This window comes from Echinops telfairi, unplaced genomic scaffold (genome assembly GCF_000313985.2).
Source record: "Echinops telfairi isolate 266 unplaced genomic scaffold, ASM31398v2 ScPeMD7_7469;HRSCAF=8507_1, whole genome shotgun sequence".
NCBI lineage: Eukaryota > Metazoa > Chordata > Mammalia > Afrosoricida > Tenrecidae > Echinops > Echinops telfairi.
This window is the reverse complement of record NW_022111373.1, coordinates 117,811,009-117,833,433: the sequence shown is the minus strand read 5'-3', so window position 1 is coordinate 117,833,433 and position 22,425 is coordinate 117,811,009. Positions and strand designations below refer to the sequence as shown.

General features: G+C 45.8%; 1 protein-coding gene across 1 annotated transcript in view; it reads right to left on the bottom strand.

Annotated features, from left to right (window-relative positions):
- The window catches only part of ADAMTS12 (ADAM metallopeptidase with thrombospondin type 1 motif 12), a 159,790-nt gene that overhangs the window by 24,852 nt on the left and 112,513 nt on the right, over positions 1–22,425 (bottom strand). The window contains exons 18-19 of the mRNA XM_045285263.1: positions 15,683–15,835; positions 4,888–5,064 (exon numbers count right to left, since the gene is read on the bottom strand). Of these exons, the coding sequence (XP_045141198.1) occupies positions 4,888–5,064; positions 15,683–15,835 (330 nt within the window). The remainder of the gene's footprint in view (positions 1–4,887; positions 5,065–15,682; positions 15,836–22,425) is intronic.

The window sequence follows — 22,425 nt, the reverse complement described above, 5'->3', positions numbered from 1 at the left end:
TTGTTTGGGTCAGGGGCACCTTAGTCCTCAAAGTAACATTCTTGTTTTTCAATGCTCTACATAAATCTGTGCAGCAGATTAATCCAATGCAATGTGTCCTACCATCTCTTGACTGCTGCCTCCATGAGCATTGGTTGTGAAGCCAAGCAGGACAAAAGCCTTGACAATATCCATTTTCCCCATATGTCATGATGCTACCTATTGGTCCATGTGAGGATTTTTATTTTCTTTATTGTGTTGCGTTAATTCCACACTGGAGATTGCATGCCTTGATCTCCATCCACAAGTGCCTCAACTTCTCCCCACTTTCAGCAAGCAAGCTGTGCCATCTTCATATCAAATATTGTTAATACAACTTCCTCCGACCTGTGCGGCATTTGTCTTCACATAACCCACTTCTAGGATTGTTTTCTCAGCCTAAAGAATGACTGTTTATGGTGAGAGAGTTCAGCCCTGATGCACAGCTTTCCTGATCTTAAAGTATGCAGAATTCCTTTGTTCTGTTCCCATAAATGCCTCTTGATCCGTATACAGGTTCTGCATGAGCACGATGAAGTGTTCTGGAATTCCCATCCTTCTCAAGGCTATCCATATATTTTTAAATGATCTACTAAGTTGAATGGCTTGGCAGAGTGAATAAAACACAGGGAACACCTTCATGGTACCCTCTGCTTTCAGGCAAACTCTGTCATACATCAGCAATGATAAGCCTTGTTCCATGTCCTCTTCGGAAACTGGCTTGAACCTCTAGCAGCTCGATGATCTTCAGCAAAATTTTACCTGCATGTGATATTAATGCTATTGTTCTGTAATTTGAGCATTCTGTTGGCTCACTTTTTTGGGGGGAGGGTAATGGTTACAAATATGGATCTCATCCGGTCAGTTGGCCAACTAGCTAACTTGCATATTTCCTGGCATTGATGAGTGAATGCTTCTAGTGCTTCATCAGCTTCTCGAAACATTTCAATTGGTTGAATTCCTGGCCATCAATTCCTGGACCCTTGTTTTTGGCTAATGTTTTCAGTACAGCTTGAACTTCTTTCTTCAGTACCCTTAGTTCTTGCTCTTATGCTACTTCCTGAAATGGTGGAATGCCAACTAGTTCTTTTTTACAGTGACTCTGTGTGTTCTTTCCATCTTATTTGGATACTTCTGGTATTATTCAGTACTTTATACATAGACTCTTTTAATATTGAAACTCAAGGCTTGAATTTTTTCTTGAGTTCTTCCAGTTTAAGATAGGCTGAACGCGTTCTTCATTTTTGGTTTTCTAACTCTAGGTCTTTGCACATTTCATTCTAATATTTTAGTTTCTCATCTCAAGCTGCTCTTTGAAAGTTTCTGTTCAACTCTCTGACTTCACCCTTTCTTCCATTTGTTTTAGCTAGCTGTCCATGATTAAAAGCAAATTTCAGAGTTTCTTCTGACATCCACGTTGATATTTTCTATCTTTCCTGCCTCTTCAGGGAACTTTTGCATGATTCTTCCAGAATCACAGCATTACAAAGCCAGCCCAGTACAACCAAGTGACAGACAAGTGGTGGTCCCACCACACACAGTTTTAGAAAGTTGTCTATTCTAGATCCTGTGAAACTGATGGATTTGGGTTCTGATGCAATGACTAAAATGTTTGTCAAACACATTTGAGCTAAGAAGTTCTTGAATGGGCTGTAGTTCCAAAATTGTGTCAGGCTTTTGCTTAGTAGACCAACTTTATGAAGTACATTGTTTCATCTTTATAAGGCATTTAAGGCAAAATGAAATAATTCACCAAGAATCCATTTTTAAGTAGAGTTATTGAATGATAGCACCACCAAGAAAGCAATGATTGTGGCCAGCATCGTGCATATCATATCATGCACTATGGTGTGGGGGATACCATAGTACCAGAGACGTCATATACAGTTAACACTCTCTTCCCAGTAAAAGAACTAACCAGTTACTTTCCCAATATTCCAACTTAAAAGTCAATATGGAATCCACACCTCTTGCTATGTATTCAATCTATTTTCAACTCTATTTGAGGAAGAAACAAATCTCATAGTTTAATCCCTGTGGAGACTGAGCTGCCTGCATGTACATTCAGGACCATCTGGCCAAGTCCTGTCCAGGACAAGGTGATGAAAAAAAGGTATAGATCAGCGGTTCTCAAAGTACAGCCCTGGACTAGTTGATTCTGTATTTCCTGCGCAACTGTTGGAAATGAAAAATGTCAGGTTCTACCCCTTATCTATGAATTGGACACTCTGACGATGGTGCCCAGCCATCTGTGTGGACAAGTCCTCCCCGTGATTCTGATGTATGCTAAACTCTGAAAACCCCTGGTGTCACTCTCGTTCATTGCCATCAACCGATTCTGAGCCACAATGATGCCGTAGGACAGAGTAGAAGTGCCATGGTGAGTTTCTGCTATTGCAACTTTGCGTGGGAGTAGGAAGCCTCGTCTTTCTCCCAAGGAGACGCTGGTGGTTCCTATGTGCTGACCTTGAGATTCACAGCCAAATGTGTAACCATTGCATCACCTGGGCTCCTTAACCTCTGGTGTAAAGACACCTATTCTCAGAGCTCAACTATATCTGCTAGGCAAGCCAATTGGGCTGAATGTCCTTCACCTCCCAGAGCCAGAACATTCCCAGATGATGGCGACGAGGTGGTGGGCATAGAAGGATCAACATCTTGCTGCGTTGAGGGAAGCACCTACAGGTGCTGCATTGGGGGAAGCACCTACAGGTGGCCAGTCCTGCAACAGCTCTGGGGAAATGCAGATGATATTTGAATTTTCCATCTCCATTGCTTCCTTAGAAAAATTTTAGAACATTATGACTTAGATAAGCCCTTTCTCCTCTTAGCAGCCAGTGAACAAGGACAGGGCTGCATGAAACACTGTCATGTCCTCAGCTTTGGCGAGCTCAGCACAGTACATTTCAGAAGGGTGGTGGGAGGCCCACAGGCAATAGGCCAGGGTAAGAGGGAATAGGCATACAGAGACCAAGGCAGGCCCTTCCTTTTCCATAACCAGAAGGAATGTCTGAATGCTTGCCTTTGATAAACTACAGAAGTCATTGCTCTAACGAGGCCATTGAAGATCCTCTGTAACTTCTAGTTCTGGAACCAGGTGTGGGCCAGACTCAACATCCACAGAAAGTGTAGAGGCTTGGGGCCAGAGCATGGGAGTAGCAGGCACTACATGTATCTCCAAAGTCAGGTAAAAGAAGGAGAAGACACAAGAAGCCATGATGGCTTCCTTTACCAAGCAGTTATCCACGGGCTCACAGAAATACATATAGGTGCTGCACTCAGTGGGAAGTAAGTAGCTAAAGGCTGTTTACATTCCATAGGCTTCAGTCCTAACTCTATATCCTATAGCTGTGGCTTTCTGTCTTCTCTTCTCTGGTATATAGTAGGTACCCAAGAAATGCCTCTTGATTTCTTCCCCCTTTCTACTCAGTGGAAATAGCACAAGCTTGACAGTTCACGTTATGTGTGAATCAAAGTCCCACATTTGTTTTCTAACTATGACTTCAGGTAAGTTTCTGAACCTCCTTGAATCTCGATTTCTTCCCCTATATAATGGCGCTCATTCAACTTATCATCAAGAATTGAAAGGTAAAGTGTTTAACCCATGAGCACACTCAAAATATGCAGAGTTCTTTTCTTTGCCTCATTTCTACCATGTGCTTATGTAATTGGGAACGTCTTCGCTAAAGAGACATTGAAAAGCATTTTTAATGGGAAAATGTGATCATCACACTTCACCAAAGAATAATGATCCTGTTTCCATGGGACAAAGTGGAAAACTCCTCTGCAGAATCCAAGCCCTTACAAAAGAGAATACACATTGCCGCACATGTGCACACACATGCGCTACTTGTTTCTACTTATGCAAGCAATATCCCGAGCATTTAACTGGGAGGTGGAGCTGTAAATTATAAAACTGTATATATGAGAAAGGGCTCTGACCATATCCACAGCAAACAAATCTGTCTTGGAAGAAGTGCAGCCAGAAGACTCCTTAGAGGCAAGGATTATGAGACTTTGCCTCATATGCTTTGGCTTTCTTATCAGAGGAGACCAGCCCCTGGAGAAGGACACCATGCTTAGTAAAGTAGAGGAGCAGCTAGAGGGGAAGACCATCTACAAGATAGATTGATGCAATGGTGGCTGCAACAATGGGCTCAGACATTACAGCAATTGTGAGGATGGCATAGGACCATTATAGTACACAGGGTTGCTATGAGTTGGAATCAACTGGATGGTCTTTAAGAACAACAACAAAAACAACAACATATCCCAAGCCTGACCATGAGAACCTTGGAGAGGCCAGGGAGAGTCTGTCTTAAATGGCTCTCATCAAAGAAGTCCAGGCTCAAGTTACTCTGTAGTGTTCTTTTCTTATGCAGGGAACCCGACTTCTCAATATAGTCACTGGGAGACTGTTGTTGGCTACCACTGAGTTGATGTTGACTTACAGTATCCCAGTTGACACTGTGGAATCACCCCATAAGGTTATTTTGACAAATATCTTTTTATTTGTTTGTTTGTTTTAGATTTTTTTCTCTTGTGGATCAGCTGGGTGGGTCTGGTTAGCAGTCAAGTACTTAACCTTTGTGCCACCAGGGTTCCTTATTGAGAAGCTAGGTTGCAATGCAATATGCAGTGTCACGATGGAACCCATACAGCACTGTCTTCTCAATGGAATGGCTTCAGGTCTTGAAGTTGTTCTGACCTAGTCAGCCATTCCCCTGGAGTGTTGGGTCAATGGATGGAGTTTGGCCATTGGCATGATGCAGGACTGGCTCCCCTGACTTCTGGATTCTTGTGGTGACACAAAGATTCACGTTTGTGCTGAGAGTGTGGATGGTGTTTCTCCCTTCCTAGGGTTCATACCTGGCTCCAGGGCTCTACCCGCCACTCTTGGCAAGGCTCCATGTTACAGCTCATGCTCAGCGGGGGAGGAATTCCAGCCAGGAACTGGCAGTGAAATGGCCGCAGGCTCTGATGGTCTCGACTATCCACACATTGAATCTCTCGGATCTTGAAGCCTCCGCTGCAATTTCTGGAGCACTGTATGGAGAGCAAAAGCAAAGAGCATAGCTAAGTCCTCGGCATTCAGCCCTTCAATCCCTTGATTCATAGGATGTGATGGGTGGGAAGGGAAAAAGGGTGGCACCATCACAAAGCCTTGTAGGATCAGGGCCACATAGGTGAGCTCTGCTTGCCCTCAGGAGTCATAGAGAGGGAGTCAATCAGTTTCCCTATACCAGATTCTTGGTGGCAGAACATGTGTATAAAGGCTAATGCTAGAACTTGCAGACAAGTGCTAACTTGGAAGAAGGGGAGGGAGGTTAGGAAAAATGGAAGACATTGGGACATTTTCAAGAGTTAAAGGCAACAGGGGCAAACACTGTTAGATACGAAACCCTGCAATATTGAGAGCACCGTGACAGCCAACAGAACCTACAGAGCCATCTTGCAGGAAGTACAGTCTGAGTGCTCCTTCAAGCCTAGGATGGCCAGTACTTTGGACATACTGTTGGACTAGAGTGGTCCCTGAAGGAGGACATTTTGTTTGGTAAAGTATATAGGGACAGCAAGATGCAGTGACACCGTGGCTGCAACTTTGGGCTCAAACATACGAACAATTGTAAGGATGGTGCAGGACTGGAGGTATTTCATTCTGTTGTATATGGGGTCACTATGAGGCAGAACTGATTGGCTGGCACCTAACAACAATGAAAGGATAGTGGAATAGGCAAATGGTATAGAAGGAGGGGAAAGGGCCATTGTGTGTGTGTATGAGAGAGAGCTCCATGTTTTGCTGCTTAATGGTGGTGAATCTCCGTGTAACAAATCATTTGCCTTTTCAACATTCTATGTGTGTATCACCAAGTGACAGTAGTTGTGTTTATCATGCTGTGTTAGTCTGGGTGGACTAGAGAAACAAATCCATGGACACACATATGTGTATAAGGAAGAGATTTACATACAAGAGCAATTGAACATTGAGAACACATCCCAGCCCAGTCCAGATCAAGTCCATAAATCCAGTACTAGCCCATATGTCTGATACCAATCTATAAAGTCCTCTTCAGACTCACAAAACACATGCAATGACACTGAATGTAGAAGATTTCTACCAGTGGGTAGAAAGTCTTTGGATCGAGTGGCATGGTTACTCCAGCATCCAGGGCTGCATCAGGGTAGTTCCATATGTCTTCCTTACATTGATTTGTAATCTATACTGAAGGCTACGATCCTGATCTTCATCAATATGAGTTTCAATTCTTCCTCACTTTCAGAAAACAAGGTTGTGGTACCTGCATATATCAGGTTGTTACTAAGCCTTCCTCTAATCCTGATACCACACTCTTCCTCATGTAATCCAGCTTCTTTGGTGATTTGCTCAGCATACAGATGGAACAAGTATGATGAGAGCATGCAACCCTGACACACACCTTTCCTGATTTTAGACCATGCAGGATTCCCTTGTTCTGCTCCCACAATGGCCTCTTGACTCGTACACAATTTCTGAAGGGACACAATGAGTGTTCTGAAATTCCCATTCTTCTAAAGGTTATCCACAGTTTATGATGGTCCATACGGTTGAATGTCTTTGCATCGTTAATGAAACACAAGTAAACATCTTTCTGGTATTCTCTACTTTGAGCCAAGATCCATCTGACACCAGCCATGCTAACCCTTGTTCCACATCCTCTTCTGAACCCGACCTGAACTTCTGGTAGCTCCCTGTCAATGCACTCCTGCTACCATTGTTGGCTGATCTTAAGTCAAATTTTACTAATGTGCAATATCAATGATTGACATGAAGAGTGGGTAAACCCTGTCATCATGTCCAGGACCATCTGTCCTCTCCAGCTATCATTCCATTCCTCCATATGCCCATGGAATGCACTCAAACTGCTACACTAACCCTCCTTTCCCACATCCCTAGACCTAAGGGGTAAACCAGTAGGCAGAACAGGTAGTAGCACTGCTTTGCCTCTGCCAGCAATTGACCCAATTCCTTCAGATAAAGATGAATGTTGATGACCCAGCTTGCTGACAAATGGAAGTGGTAGTATTGCTATTTACTTTATAGTATTGCTTCTTGTTTATACTCTGATATTTTAGATTTTAGAGGAAGACCCACCCTCACACTTGGCTATGACTTGATTTGGAACTTGAGCTGCGGGTCTAGCTTGGTTAGATTTTTTTGCTTCTACTTTGCTACAATCAAGATTGTAACAATCCTTATATGGACTACAACTATAAAGAAGATCAAAATACTCCCAACTGGACCAATAGTTAACATCCTGATAAATGGAGAAAAGATTGAAGTTGCCAAGTACTTTGTCTTACTAGGATTCACAAGCTCATGGAAGCAGCAGGCAAGGAAATAAAAAGATGAGTTGCATTCGGTAAATCTTCTGCACAAGACCTCTTTGGAGTATTGAAGAGCAAGGGTGTTACTTTGAGGACTAAGGTGCTCCTGACCCAAGTGATGATATTCTCTGTTGTAACATATGCATGTGGAAGTTGGGCATTGAATAAAGAAGACCATAAAAGAATTGATACATTTGACTAATGGTGCTGGAGAGGAGTACTGAAAGTACCATGGACTGCTGACAGGACAAACTGATCTGTATTGAAGAAGTAAGGCCAGGGTGCTCCTTGGAGACAAGGATGGCAAAACTTGTCTGACACACTTTGGACACATATTCAGGAGAGACCAGTCCCTGGATAAGGACATCCTGTTTGGTAAAGTGGAGGGGCAGCAAAAAGATTGACACGGTGGCTACATCAATGGACTCAGGCATAAGAACAATTGTGAGGGCGGTGCAGGGCTGTGCAGTGTTTGATTCTGTCATGCATTGGGTCGCTATGGGTCGCAGCCGACTCACAGGCACCTAAAAACAACTTTGTATCCTGGTCTCTTCTGGTTCGTCCTGGCCAAACCTGCTTGTGGCTGTCCATACTCAAGTGAAACACAAGGGTACACATTGTAGGGTAGAAGCAGCTTCCTGTACTCCTCAATTCTTCCTCAGATTTTCCTTGGGCTAACATGCCCTCATGGATCCTATGTCTCAAAGGTTCCCTTCTCCATCCTGTGTATTACTAGCCACTGCACCCTGATAGCATATGGGTTAGGCATTGAATTGTGACCCACAAGGTCTGCAGTTCAAAACCACCAGCCGTTCCTTGGGATGGGGCTCTCTACTCCAGTAAAGAGCTACAGTCTCTGAGACTCAGAGGGGCTGTTCTACCCTGGTCTGTAATGCCACGATGAGGCCACATGCACTCGATGACAGTGAGTCTGGAGTTCTTCCTTGAAGCCTCAGCTTGCCTCCTCAGATAGAACTTCCTCAAATAAAGACCTGGTCTAAAGAGGGCAGGCTACCTCGGTATTTATCTGAACTCCTTCTCTGTTTCTATCACAGGAGTTTGGAATGTAGAATCACTTCTATTTCTTTGGGCTGATCTTATTACACTGTGACTGCCATAAAGGTAAACCCTACCTGCAGTGTTCACCTCAAGTACCTAGCACACGGTCAAGGGCGACAGAAATGCTCAGTGCATAGCTGTGGAATGAATTTGTAAATTCAGAGAGAAGAGGAGATGGGAGGGATCCCAAAGGGATGATGATATTATTGGCAGTGTTCACTGAAAAAATGCACCGCCAGGAATGAGCACCAGGTAAAGTATGCTTTTGCTTAGCTCAGCTCTCAATGTGGTGGAAGACCAGGCTTCCTTTTGGGCCAAGGTGAAGTTGACAATGTAGATTTGGAGTTGGAAAAAGAAAATTCCTCAAGACCTTGAACTAGCAGTAGGTCCCCAACTGCTGCATCCCCTTCTGCTGCTGCTTAGAAGATCTCACCAGGTTGCTTGACTGCAAGCAGTGCCTGGGTGGTGTAGGGGGTTAAGTGTTAGGCGACTACTAACCGAAAGGTTGGTAATTTGGTCTTACCAGAGATGCCTTTGAAGAAAGACTGGAAATCAAGGTCACCACCATGATAACCCTACTGTGTAACACGTGGGGTATCCACGAGTCAGAACTAACTCAACGGTAATTGTTGGTGCCCGACGTTCACAGAAAGAGGAGGCCCGCATGCCAGGAGAACAATGGCTCCAATACTCCTACAAATCAAGTGTGTTTAGCTTCTCATGAATAAGCAACACTTGCCAGCCAACCCCCACCCCCCCAAATAGATTGCAAACTTCAGTTTTCCAGCTGTGCAGTCAGCACAAGAAGAAAAAGTAACTGCCAATTAAAAATTATCCACAGACCATATAGAGCCTGCTAAGAATTTCCATACAAGACAGTCATCTGTCTCATGAAACAGATTTCAGGGAAATAGCACATGTTTAAAACAAGAGGACTCTTTATGAGGAAAAGGGAAATTTACATGACATTCATATAGCATAGGGCCTTATCTTCTTATTTTTCCCAGTTGTGATTATAATTTGCTGTTCCTAAATTCAATTGTCATGATCATCATTACCCTTTTGTCAAATAACACATTTGCATCCAATGGGAAATGAAATTCATTAACATGCGGATGTCAGTAGTAATGGGGGAAGATATGCACTAAATTTCTGACTTTTCTATTGCATTTCCCAAAGTACCATTGATTAAATTAGCCAGCAGGATGTGGCTGCATAGCTAATCATCCCACTCTGAATGCCGCTGTTTTGCCTTTGGGGGTTGGGGGGATGCCAGTTACCACACTCACTTTCTGAGTGGCCTGGTCAGGGTCCTTATGTTCCAGGGGCTTCCCTAACCTGGAGCCTGGGGACAGAATGGGGACAGGAGCCAGCTAGTGAGCAAGAACTGGGCTAATTGTTGTCGAGTTACTGCTTCAGTTTGTTTAACTGATGTGATTTGTGAACAAAGCTGAGTTAGAATGAAAACTATCCACACTTAGAGGAGCCACTGGCAGCAATAACATGAACTCATAGCCTTTTCCTCCTGGTTTGTTTTGATCTGTGAAGTTAAACTGCTACGTTTTCCATTTAGGGTCTGTACAGAGCATTCAGATGCACAAAGTGCATGTTGGATCATGAGATCAATCGATGGCATTCAAGAAAGACCCTGGGACTAAGTGGCTAGATGTCCTTGGATCCATCTTTTGACTTTACCGTGCTCGGTCTATGTGTTAAAATGAAACATTCAACTAGACTAACATTATAGATTTTTTAAGGGCATGGGATCATTGGGCTTGTATTCTGTCTTGAGTTCAGAATACTTCCTTGTTCTTGGAGCTACAAACAATAGTGGGGTTACAGAAAGAATTCATTTCTACTCTTTTCCTTAGACTAACTAGATTCCGGAAGCCTTGCGTAATTCCTTAATTACATCAAGTAATTCACTCCAAAAATTCTAAATGCAATCCCAAATAAATCCTACCTCTCTTTATCTTCCTTCATCCCAGTTAAAAAGGGTTTTCTAAGTTCTAGGTTCTGTATTTCCATCTTTAGGGGCTTAAAACCTAGTGGGGAAGAAGTCCCATGGGTGAGTATAAACAATCGAGTCCTCCATTGTTCATGATGTCGTCGGGATGCAAAAGAGGAGGCAGTCTGTTTCGCCTGAAGAACGTTTGAGTGAAGGAGTCAAAGCTTGAGCTGAGTCTCCAAGACGAGTAGATGTTCACTTGGCTGGCAAAACTGCGTGGGTCTATTCGGGGTGAACAGAAGGGCATGTGCAGAGGCTCACTGCTGTAAAATAAAGCTGGCCTGGGAGCAGCAAGTCGATCAGCTAGAACAAAGGGTAAGAATGGACTTGAGAGGTAGGCAGGGACCATCGTGGAGGACTTGGTGGTCCGAACTTCAGGCCTCAACTAGCGTGGTCTTGGAATCACACATTCCATGGTCCTAACGGCTCCTATTTAATTTCCATCCTGCTAGCCACTTCTTCTCAGGTATCTCTTAGTGTAAAACACTAAGGTGTCAAGAGACGGTGACAATTTAAACAGATAATAGATCATATTAAGAGTACAATAAATGCAGTGATTTTCAGTGTATGATCACTTTCCTGTTATTCAGTTTTTGCTAAGAACAGAAGCCAGTTGCTGTTGAATAATAGACTCTACCTCATGGTGAACTCAAGTATGTCAGAGTAGAACCGTGCTACACAGGCTTTTCAATGGCTGGATTTTGGGAAGTAGATTGTGCTATGGCATGAGAGCAAAGGTGGAGATTTGTACTGAGCATGCACAGCATCAGCGCAATATCTTGGGATGACATTTCCCAGAAACCCTTGTTAACCTCAGTGGAAGTCTGTTGAGTCTCTTCTGAGTAAAAATTTGATAAAGCTGGTTCCACAGGTGGGCAGGTAGAGAAGCACCAGAGAGCCAGTCATGATGACATGTTGGAGCAGCCTCTTTCTCTCGCAGGGGCCTCTCTATAAAATCCCCTATGCAAAAAGCAAACAAATAAACAACAGCCCCCCCCCCAAAAAAACAAACAACAAAAAACAAACCTGCATGTATTCCATGTCTCTCAAAGTAAAGTTTTATTTGGGGAAGGAAGGAACCTGAAGCTCTGGGAACATGGATCACCAGGCTTCTCTTCAGAGATAGCTCTGGGCAAACTCAAGCCTTCAACTCTTTGTTCACTAGACAGGCCTGTTAACTATTTGTACCATCCAGGGGCACCTCGGGGGACAGAAGGTCCCCTCTAATATGCACTTTTATGTTTTCACTTTTTCAGCTTGGACTTTTATTATCTATTTCTAGGAGCGTGCTGTTCCTGCAAGTTGAGGCCTGTCTTATTTAGCAAGAAGAGATTTCCTTATTGAATTCATTTAAATGGCAATTTACAAAATTTGATCACTACCATAGACAACATGTCGTACCCAATGAACACGGAAACAATAACTAGAAGAAGAGATAAAGATTAGGTAGCAACAACTGCATGAAGCCCAAGGCCATAAGGAAAGACTGTCACGTCCTCTTATTTCCTAGCAAAGGGACAGATGAAAAAGCCAACCTCCTTTTAAATAAGATTGCTGTATTGCCAGTGTGAGAAGACAGATCATTCCAAGAACAATGTAGAAGTCTTTATGACTCATTTCAGGAACAATCAGGATCCGCTGGGGTTCAGCGTGACAAGGGCATACTCATCCTCCAAAAGACAATGAAGAGGTTGTCACATCAGCTGGCCAGCCTTCAGAAGGGATAGACAAAACACTGACCCAGAAAGTGTGTGGCACAGTGGAGAATGCATGATTTTGGTGTCAAATCAAGCAGGAGATTTCCCAAGTTTATGTTTATCACTTCGTGCATCTCTCCCATCAGAAGAATCACTGCCCTCACCCCTAAAAATGTTCATGGTCTGAAAGGGGCAGGTGCATTAGGGCTGATGTGCATATTAATCGTGCAGTCCTTCCTTTCTCTCAGAAAAGCTGTACTTAAATTGATGGTGCATCACTCAGTGGGTGGTTTATCAACCAGACTACCCAGTCGCAGCAGTGTAACCAACTGTAAGTGATTTACATACTTCCAGGCTTGGCTTCCCTCCACGTGAATGATCGTCTCAGAAGGTTCTGTGCTTGGGCGAAATTAAATGATTGCCGAAGGCACTGTCTTTAGTGCCAGTGTCCCCATATTTGGAGGTCATCCTCAAGATCGTGGATACTGTGATTACCTTGTCTACTTGTGCTGGTGAGTGAACACCTACGTGGGTCAGTGGCTCTGTATACAGGATTTACTTTACAGGATTCACAGGATTTACTGCCCCAGGTCCAGGAGGCCAGAGGTTATTAGTAAATGCCCAAAAAATCCATTGGTGTTGAGTTGGTTCCTGTCATTGAAATCCCATTTGCCATAGGCAGAACTGCTTCACAGGATTTTCTTGACAGTAATCTTTATGGATGGACACAGTGGCTGCATCGATGGGCTCAGGCACAGGAACCATTGTGAGGAGGGCGCCGGACCATCCAGGGTTTCCTTCTGCTGTGCATGGGGTTGTTATGGGTCGGAGCCAACTCAATGGCACCTAATAACGATCTATATGGAAGCAGATCATCAGGCCTTTCTTTCATGGCACCATTGGAAGGGTTTGAACCACCAACCTTTAGGCTAGTCATTGATCACAAACAGGAACTTCTAAATTGTTACTATCAATAGCTGTAGCTGTTTGAGTGGATTACAGCTCAGAAACCCTACAGGGCAGAGTAGAATCCTCTCATAGGGTTTCCAAGGCTGTAGATGTTTAGAACTAGGCAGCCACCTCTTTCTCTTGCCGAGTGGCTAGTGGGGTGAACCTATCCATTTTTGGTTAGCAGCTGATGCCTTAACCACTGTGGTTGTTATTGATGTTAGGTGTGTAGAGTCGGCTCAGAACTAGGGACCCTATGGGTTTTTCTATTCCTATAAAGAATTAGTCTTGGAAACTCACCAGGGCTGTTCTACCCTGTCCTATAGGAGCTCTGTGAGTCAGCATCAATTAGATGGCAGTGAGTTTTTGAGTGTCAGTACAACAGAATGAGACACTGCCCAGACACTGCCATCCCCACAATTGGTGTTATATTGGAGTCCATTGTAGAAGCCCCCAGAATCCAGAAATGCTACACAGTTTGTATGTAAAGTTACATGGTTTACTGATATAGCCCTAACATGTATAGAGGAGTCATTGGATGATATAAATGGGAGCATGCTCATCTGCTAAATGAATGCGTAGAGGCCCTAGTCCACCCGGAGATGCTTTGGATGGTGATCTACTTTCAAAACATGACAGCCCACGAAATCCCCCTGGAGCACAGCTTAGGAGGCTCAGCTCTGATGGGGGCTGCCAGGAGCAGACATTGGCCAGAAACACATCTGTGGGGTTTAACCTTTATTTAAATATCAAAGCTTATTCAGTGCTTCCTTTGAACATCCTACCACTCACAAAATAATCTCACGCACATTTCCCCTTTTTATACTCATCCTTATCTATGGGACAAGATGAGGACCTGTGACCAGCTTGATTGTAGAAGAGCAAATCCCAATGCTCCCCAGGGGCTAGAGGAATGAGCCCCCGCTGCCTGGGGACACCGCGGGGCTGCCAACCCCAGAGTGTCCCTGCCAAGCTGAGCATTGCTCCTAGGGTTCAATGTCACAGAATCGAGTTTTCCCAAGTGTGGCTCTAGGACAAACCCAGGACAGCAACTGGATGCTCTTTCAAATGGATCAAGGCACAAAGGGGAAGTAAGTCCTCCCTGATAAACTCCTTCCTGACTCTGACAAAGGAGAAGGCTGAAGGCAGTGTCTCATTCTACTGCCAAGTACATGGGAAAACGTTCATGCAGCTGTATCAGCCATCCCTGGGGAGCCCAGCGTATCAGAAAGACATGGCAGGGAAATAATTCCAGGGCCCACAGCAGGAGCTGGGGCCCTGATGAGACTGCCTCAGGCAGGACCCTGCAGGCTCAGATGAGGCTGTTGTGCTCCCCATGAGGCTTCCATGTCTCTGGACCTCAGTGGGGATCAGGGAATTGTGTAGAAGGTTCCAGATAAAATTAGAATTCTCTGAGAGAGTATCTCTGAAATGGCAAGCTGCCAACTTTGCAGAAACCATCCAGATTGTTAAAAGTCAACTCCCGTGTCTCCTCTCCTCTCCCTCTCCCTCTCCCTCCCTCTCCCCGTCTCTCTCCCCGCCCTCCCTCTCCCCCCTATCTCTCCCTCTCATCCTCTCCCCTCCCTTCCTCTCCCCTTCCCTCTAGAGTCCACTCTGAGTGAACTTAAAAGGCCAGGCAGAGGGGGGAGACAGAGATACAGGGCGTTCCGACCTTTCCTGGAGCATAATGTGGATGCAGGCCTCAGTGGGGTGTGCTGCCCAGTCCATTCTGACTCACGGCACAGGCAGGACAGACTAGAGCTGCCCCACAGAGGTCCTGGTCTTGACAAAGTAGACTGCCAGGTCTCTTCTCCTTTCCAGCCACCAGTGAGTTCCGGTCACCGGCTCTTCTGTGGGTTGGTGAGCACTGAGCCCTTATGCCACCAGGCTCCTTTAGTTGATAATGCAGGCGCCCCAGAAAGGAAAGCCCTGATGGGACGGTGGTTAAGCTTGGCCTGCAAACCGGCGGCTTTCTCGGTGGGGAAAGGATGAGAAGGTCTGCTTCCCCATAGACTGGCCGCCAGGGAGACCCCAGGCAGCAGTTCTCCTCAGTCACAGAGGGTCACTTAGAGCAGGGCGGACTCAACCACAGCTACCGGTGTTAGAGCAGAATTCTCACGGAGTTGTCAAAATTAACAGAATTTGATGACAGGTCGGAGACCGAATCTATGAAACCACCCAGAGTGCTACCCCCAAACCCAGTGTCCACTGAGTGGACCTTTCACAACCCCACACGCTTCCCAGCAGAATGGTGCCCTACCGGGGTTTTAATGGCCGATTTCTCAGAAGCAGATCCCTAGGACTGGGAGGGTTTGAACCTCTAACTTTTCAGTCAGCAGCCAAGTGCCTTAACCGTTTGTCACCCAGGGACCTTCTCAAACTCAGACTCTCTGCCATCGAGTCCTTGCCGACTGAGGAAATGGGGGAGAGGCAGGAAGAGAAGAGAGAATCCTATTTGGGGCAGATGCGTATATACGTGTGTCCCAAGGACACCGCAGGGCCTGGTTCATTGTGTGTGTGTGTGTGTGTGTGTGTGTGTGTGTGTGTGTGTGTGTGTCCGAGGACACCGCAGAGTCCGATCCGTTACCTTACTCCAGTTCCCCACTTTCCAGCCGGCACAGGGACGGAGGTGGCACTTCTTCGCAGGTTCGGGCCGCAGTGTGTTCTCGCAGTCGACGTCCTTCTGGGTGCTGCACTGCACGCTCCTCCAGTAGGCCCCCAGCCCGCACGTGGTGGAGCACTGCGGCAGGGAGGGAGGAGGGGGATGACAAGGTGAGACTGAGTTCTCACACGGGACCCCCGCTGCTGCTCTGGGGGCGAAGGTTCAGGCCGGGCTCTCATTCAATCGTCTCTGAAACCAAAGTGGATTCTGAGCCCCGTGTTAACAGAATGGAACTGAGCGAACACCCCGGGGTTTCTTGGATGTAATCTTTAGAGAAGCAGAGAAGGTTACATGTCAGGCTCAAAGAGGGGACTGTCTACTTCCTGCCTTAAAGGTTTACAGTCCCAGAAGCCTTCAGGAGCAGTTCTACTCTGTCCCACGGAGCTATTCTGAGTCAGGATCGACTCAGTGGCCGGGAGTAGGGTGGGGGTGAGGGGTGGAGGGGTTCTGCTTTGTCTGGCAGTCGGCGAGGTGGGTTTGAACTGACCGCAGGGGACTGGTCAAACACGGGTCATACACGCTACTCGGGGCCCAAATCACCTTCAGAGCTTTTAAAATTCCCAAACTTAGGGCCCCAGAACACCAACGAATTAGTCTGTGGAGGTTAGAGCCCGGGCATCCGTATTTATGTTTATTAATCCCTCGGGTGATTCTCTTGTGCACCCACGCTTGAGAAGCACCTGTTTCCACCTGGAAGGAAAGCCCAGGGGCAGCTGTGCCTGCAGGTTGTTCAACACTGCATTTCATACCAACTCAACACAGAGGGGATGCCACCCTATCCACTCGAGGTGGGAAAAAAAAGCAATGACTTTTTTCTATATACGAGGGAGGCTTCAACACGTTTATGGAAAAATGCCACTATCACCCAGCTCCATTTTTTTCAATGAACCTGGTGACGGCCTCTCGTGTATACAGTCCCTTCCTCACCAAGTGCCTCCATTTATTTGTGATTTTCCACACCTCTGATTTAGCATGGAATCCCGAGTCTCTGACTCATACCCATTCGGTTCTGCGACCACGTTCTCTCATTGACTTCTCTTCCTGAAAACCCTGTAATGTGGACTGCTTTGTGGCACTGTCAAGAGGCTACGCCTTGGAAACCTGGCTTTCCAGAAGGTAGACTTGGATTTCCTGCCTTTGACATTTGGAACGACGTCAGACTACTATGGGCCTGGGTCTCAGGGGACTTTAGTGTGCCTATGAATCCCCAGGGGATCTTGCCAAATGCAGATTCTGAATCAGGAGGGGCCCGAGAGCCTGCGTTCTAACCAGCGATCTGCTGCAGCTGCGGCTGTGGGTCCACAGACCATACTGAGAGGTCACCAGGTGTATGCAGCACCTTGATGCCCTTCCCCATTCAATCCATTCGTGGTGAAAAAAACAAACAAAACAAAAGCAAAAAACAGTCACCTCCTTCCATATACAAGGGAGGCTCGAAAACATTCATGGAAAAATGCCACGATCAATTAACTCTGTTTTATTCCAGGAACTTTGTGAAGCCTCCTGGTGGAAACTGCCCATTTCTCCCAAAGGCTTCTCATTTATTTACAATTTTCAGTACCTCAGATTTAGCATGGAAGCACATTGGAAAAATCCTCAAACAGCATTTTATCCATCAATAATAGCTGCCTTTCATTTTTTATTTGCTTATTTATGCATGCCTGTATTTATTTATTTATTATTTATTTTTAGGTTTTTTTCCCTTATTTTTATTGGGGGCTTTTACATCTCTTACCACATCCATACATTCATCCAGTGTGTCAAGCACATTTGCACAAATGCTGCCATCATCATTTTCAAAGCATTCTCTTCCCACTTGAGCCCCTGATATCAGCTCCCCATTTCTTCTCCCTCCCTCCACCACCAGCCCTCCCTCATGAACCCTTGATACGTTATAGATTATTATTTTCATATCTTACATCATCCTCTGTCGCCCCTTACCCACTTTTTTGTCCCCCTGGGTGGGGGTTATAGCTTGATCCTGTGATTGATACCCCTTTTCTCCCCCCCATTCTCCCCTAATCCTCCTGGTATCTCTAATCTCCTTGTTGGTTTTGAGGGGTTTATCTATCCTGGATTCTCTGTGTTGTGGGCTCTTATCTGTAGCAGTGTGCATGTTCTGATCTAATCTGATTTGTAAGGCAGAACTGAGGTCATGATAATGGGGGGATGCTCACCTTCCCAACATGATCGCTGAAGACAAAATGGGTGCATAAGCAAATGTGGTAAAGAAAGCTGATGGTGCAGGGCTATCAAAAGATATAGCACCTGGGGTGTTAAAGGCTTGAAAATAAACAAATGACCATCTAGCTCAGAAGCAACAAAGTTCACATGGAAGAAGCACACGAGCCTGTGTGATTTTGAGGTGTCGATGGGATCAGGTATCAGACATCTAAGGCCCAGAACAAAATCATACCCAATGAGAATGGGGGGAGGCATTGAGTGGAGACCCACAGACACCCAATGCCCATCTGTAGACAATTGGACATCCCCTCATAGAGGGGTCACAGGGAAGATATGAGCCAGTCAGGGTGCAGTATAGCACCGATGAGACACACAACTTTCCTCTAGTTCTTTGGTGCTGCCTGTATTTATTTATACAGTTGACCATACAGCTCCTCCCCCAGCCCCAGATGAAACTCTTTCTGGATAAGTCAAACACAGCTCAGCTCTGAGCTAATGACAAAGGGGGGGAAGATGCACCTATGGCATCCTCCCATGTTCCGTTTGATGGATAATTTGCATCTCATAAGTTTCTAGCACTTTTTCCTTTGCACTGCATTATGTATGTGTCCTGGTTATAAAAATAACACTACTAATAGACACAATCACAGCTGCAGAGCACTGACCACTGTCATAGACTGAATGCACTGTGCACACCTACCTGAACCCCTAATCTTTGCAATGGCCTGTATAGCTCTTCCCATCAAGGGGTGGAGTTTACTTGCCTTATCACTTGGATTATATCTGACCTTGTGACTTTGTTTTGTCACAAGAAGACAGTGGATAGTGGCATGCCATTTCTACACCTGGGTTCCCCAATTCTTTGCTCATGTCTAGGCTTTCTTGGACCCCCCTTATGCCACCAGAATAGGCCTGAGCTGGCCTGCTGGAGGATAAGTAATGGTATGACACATGGTGGCATCACGCTGGTCAAGGCCATCCTCGACCGGACCTCAGCTGACCTACTCACTGGATGCAGCCACAGGGCCAGCCCAGCAGAGTCAGCGGAACTCAGTTAGATAGGAGGAACCTCTAAGCTGACCCACAGATGGCGAGGAAAAAGAAATTTTTGAGGTTTTGTGCTTTCTTTTGTACAATCGCAGTATGTTGGCAATTGATACTATTTGGTAGCTTTCTCAAGCCCTCAGAAATTGGGTTATAAAACTATAGTTCCATCGTTGGCTGTCATGCGATCTCTCCTAGTTTCCTAACTCACTGAGCCTCAAAAACTGCTGATAACACCAGGGCCTCCTTCACTGGGGTTTTGTAAGAACTGAAATTGAAAAACTAATAATAATAATAAGAATTTAAAGAGAAAAAATAATTAATAAAAGAACTGAAAAAGAAAAAATTAATAAAATAACTGAAAGAGAAAATGAATGCATGCTTATACACAGTAGGCGCTCTACAAATATTACCTAGAAAACAAACACGCTGGCAAGGAAGGTATTAGAAGCCCTGTTTTCCAGAGGTCAGAGACAGACAGTTAAGGGTCATGTTCAAGGCCACAGGACTATAATTATTATACCCATTCCTTGCTTACCAACATGGTTGGACTCCAAAGACCAGGTTATTGTTTGAAATTGGTGTTATGTGAGAGTCTGAGCCATGCCCTCTTTACTCGGTGTCAGTGTGTCCCTGCTGTTCAGCATACTTGTCTGGGGCACCCTCAGCTTGGCTCTGCATGCATGTGGTGCAGCAGGAGCCCCCTTCTCATCTCTGTGGACCCCAAAGGGTCAGAGTGGTAGTGGTAGTGGTCAGATGTTCCCATCATCTTCTACCTCCTGCCACCCACCGTGCGCAGAGAGCCAGCTCACCCTCTGCTCACTTCAGCCCCACAGCCCTGAACAGCCTCTCCTCCCCTTCCTGCCTCTTCCCATCGACCTTCCTGGCACCCTTGGGCCTTGCTTGTCCTCCACCTGCCTGCTCACAACCCCAAGTCATCCCATAGTGTCCCCCACCCTCTTTGGCTGACCAAGATTGTTCAGGTGAACGAGAGAGGGCAGCCCCATTGGCTGCCGTACCTCACGTGGCTGGTTGTTGCTGGGCCTCTGAGATATTGTTTAGGGTAGTCTGTGAGGGCACCCCGGGCTCAGTCATCACCCTGTATACATGAGGTGCCACTGGGGAATTTTTTTCAATCAGCATAATCTCAGTTAGTGAGGAGTAGGTGTACAAGAAAGAAGAAAATGTGACATTTTCTTAGACTTAGGTGAGAAGCCAGTGAGATCCAGGAGCTCTCCGTGGATTCCCAAGCTAGGGATGATCTTGGTGAATCTCTAGTGATGTCTCTAGAGTTTTACTTTCTGCGCATTTTTGTTGCAAAAAAATATACTGTCTCTAGGGCTCAGAATCTATTCCTGCTTGTGAACATACATTCACTTAATTCTCCTTGGCAGTTTCTACTTGGGCAGGAGGGAGCAGTTGGAAGGTGAAGCATGACAAGAGGAAGTCCACGGAGCCCAGTAAAGGTAAACTGGAACCCTAACGATTGGGATTTATATGAAATGAGTTCCAACATGGGGTAGGATGTGGGGAGAAGGACAGATCCTTGAGGAAGGTAAGGGACAGCTTCACTTTGTCCTGGAAATGCTCCTCCTTGGTACAGCTGGGGCCCAGCAGCATCTGGTTGACCCGGTCAAGGAGCTGGTGAGTAAACGTGCTGCGAATCGGAACTTAGGTTAAGGAAGGGCTGTGTCATCATAATGTGGGCAATGCTCTGAATTCGGCTGCCACTTCCATTCTGTAGAACGACGTGGTCTACACTTGACTGGCTTATGGTGTCTGATTCAATGCGGCAATTCAACGAGGTGCAACTTTATCTCAAAACGTGAGCCACTCCCTTGCACAATGCAGAGCACAAGAATTCTTCCAATGGGCTGGATGACTGGCCTTTTGGTTAGGAGCTGAGTGCTTATCCACTGAGCCACTAGAGCTCCTTTTTCCAATTAGCATGACATTGCTTCTGATTCATAGCGACCCTCCAGGAAGAGTAGCCCTGCCCCATAGGCTCCCAAGGCTGCCCTCTTCGCAGAAGCAGCCAGCCAATCTTTCTCTTCAGGAGCAGCTCATGGGTTTGAACCGTTAACTTTTCTGTTAGCAGCTGAGCACTCAATCAGAGCACTTAACCGGCTCCGTTTTACTGACGATCTCTGACCCCCAGAACCCCAAGATTGAAACTGAAGAGTCATAACGGACTTCACTTTTCCCCTCTCCTTTTCACATCCACAGCTGATTACTCACAGAAATCCTACTGATTTTAAGCCCCGGACGCAGCTTCAATGTATCTTCTCTCTTCACCCTGTTCCTTCCGGTCACGGTCCTCAAGTCCCATCTGGACCACCCCAGAACGTCGTGACCATTCCCCCATCACCTCCAGTTTTTATTCCCTTCAAATCCTTCCTCTCACTGTGGCCAGAATGCGAAGCCTAACACCACAGTGGCTGAGCCATCCAATGGGAGGGTGCCAGGTATCCTTTTCCTTTATCTGCTTCTGCCACACTTCCCAGCATTCCTTGCGGTTTGGTTGGGTCATATTACTTAGTTCTAGGCAGGTGTTTATGAGAGGGCATGCGTGCCACCCCTAGGCCTCCCCCTACAACCTGCCACCGGTGCGCCTCTCTGCTCTTTTCCTTTTCTGACTTGGAGGGCAACCCCGGGGCACCTAGAATACGAGGACGATGGCAAAACCCTTGTTAGCCCTGGTTCCCAAGTGACTGTCTGCAGGGATGGGAGCACCATTCTCCATCATGAAGATTTGGTCCTGGATTCACCTTGAGTTGTTATATGAGAGAACAGCCAACTTTTGCTTCCATGGATCATTCATGACTCATTGGGTTCTATTTATTAGAATAGCCTAGCTTCTCAGGTATGTGGTGTGTTTTCCTGTGTGAGTATCTATGTGGGACTTTTAATTTCACTTGGAACTGGAGACATGTCTTCATATTTTGATTATTTCATTACTGATCCTCTGTCTAAGCATTTTATCACTTTTCACTCTTTCACATTCTTCCATATTCACACTGTATCCTTCCTAAGATTCAAGGAATCTTTAATTGTCAGCCCTTTAAGACTACTGTACTAAGGACCAGAATAGAAAAGTACATGCGCTTTCTACTCGATTGTCAAATCGTTATTTGCCTCATCGTAAGTTCCTCTCTTTGCTTTTGCATCTGCAGAGGCCACGCCCCATCCAGACTGCTATGACTGAAGGGAGAACATGCTTTCTGAGCCTGCCAGCTCTATGGAGAGGCCTTTTAAACCACGTGCTGTGAACCAGACTCGTTCTCATGGAAACCTGTGTGTGCCAGAGTAGAAACATGCTGCGCCACAAGGATTCCCATGACTGACTTGTTGGAATTAGACACCTCTGAGTGGATTCAAAAACTTCCAAACTTTGGTCAGCAGCCAAGCAGGCTAACTGGTTGCACCCCTGGGGACTCCAA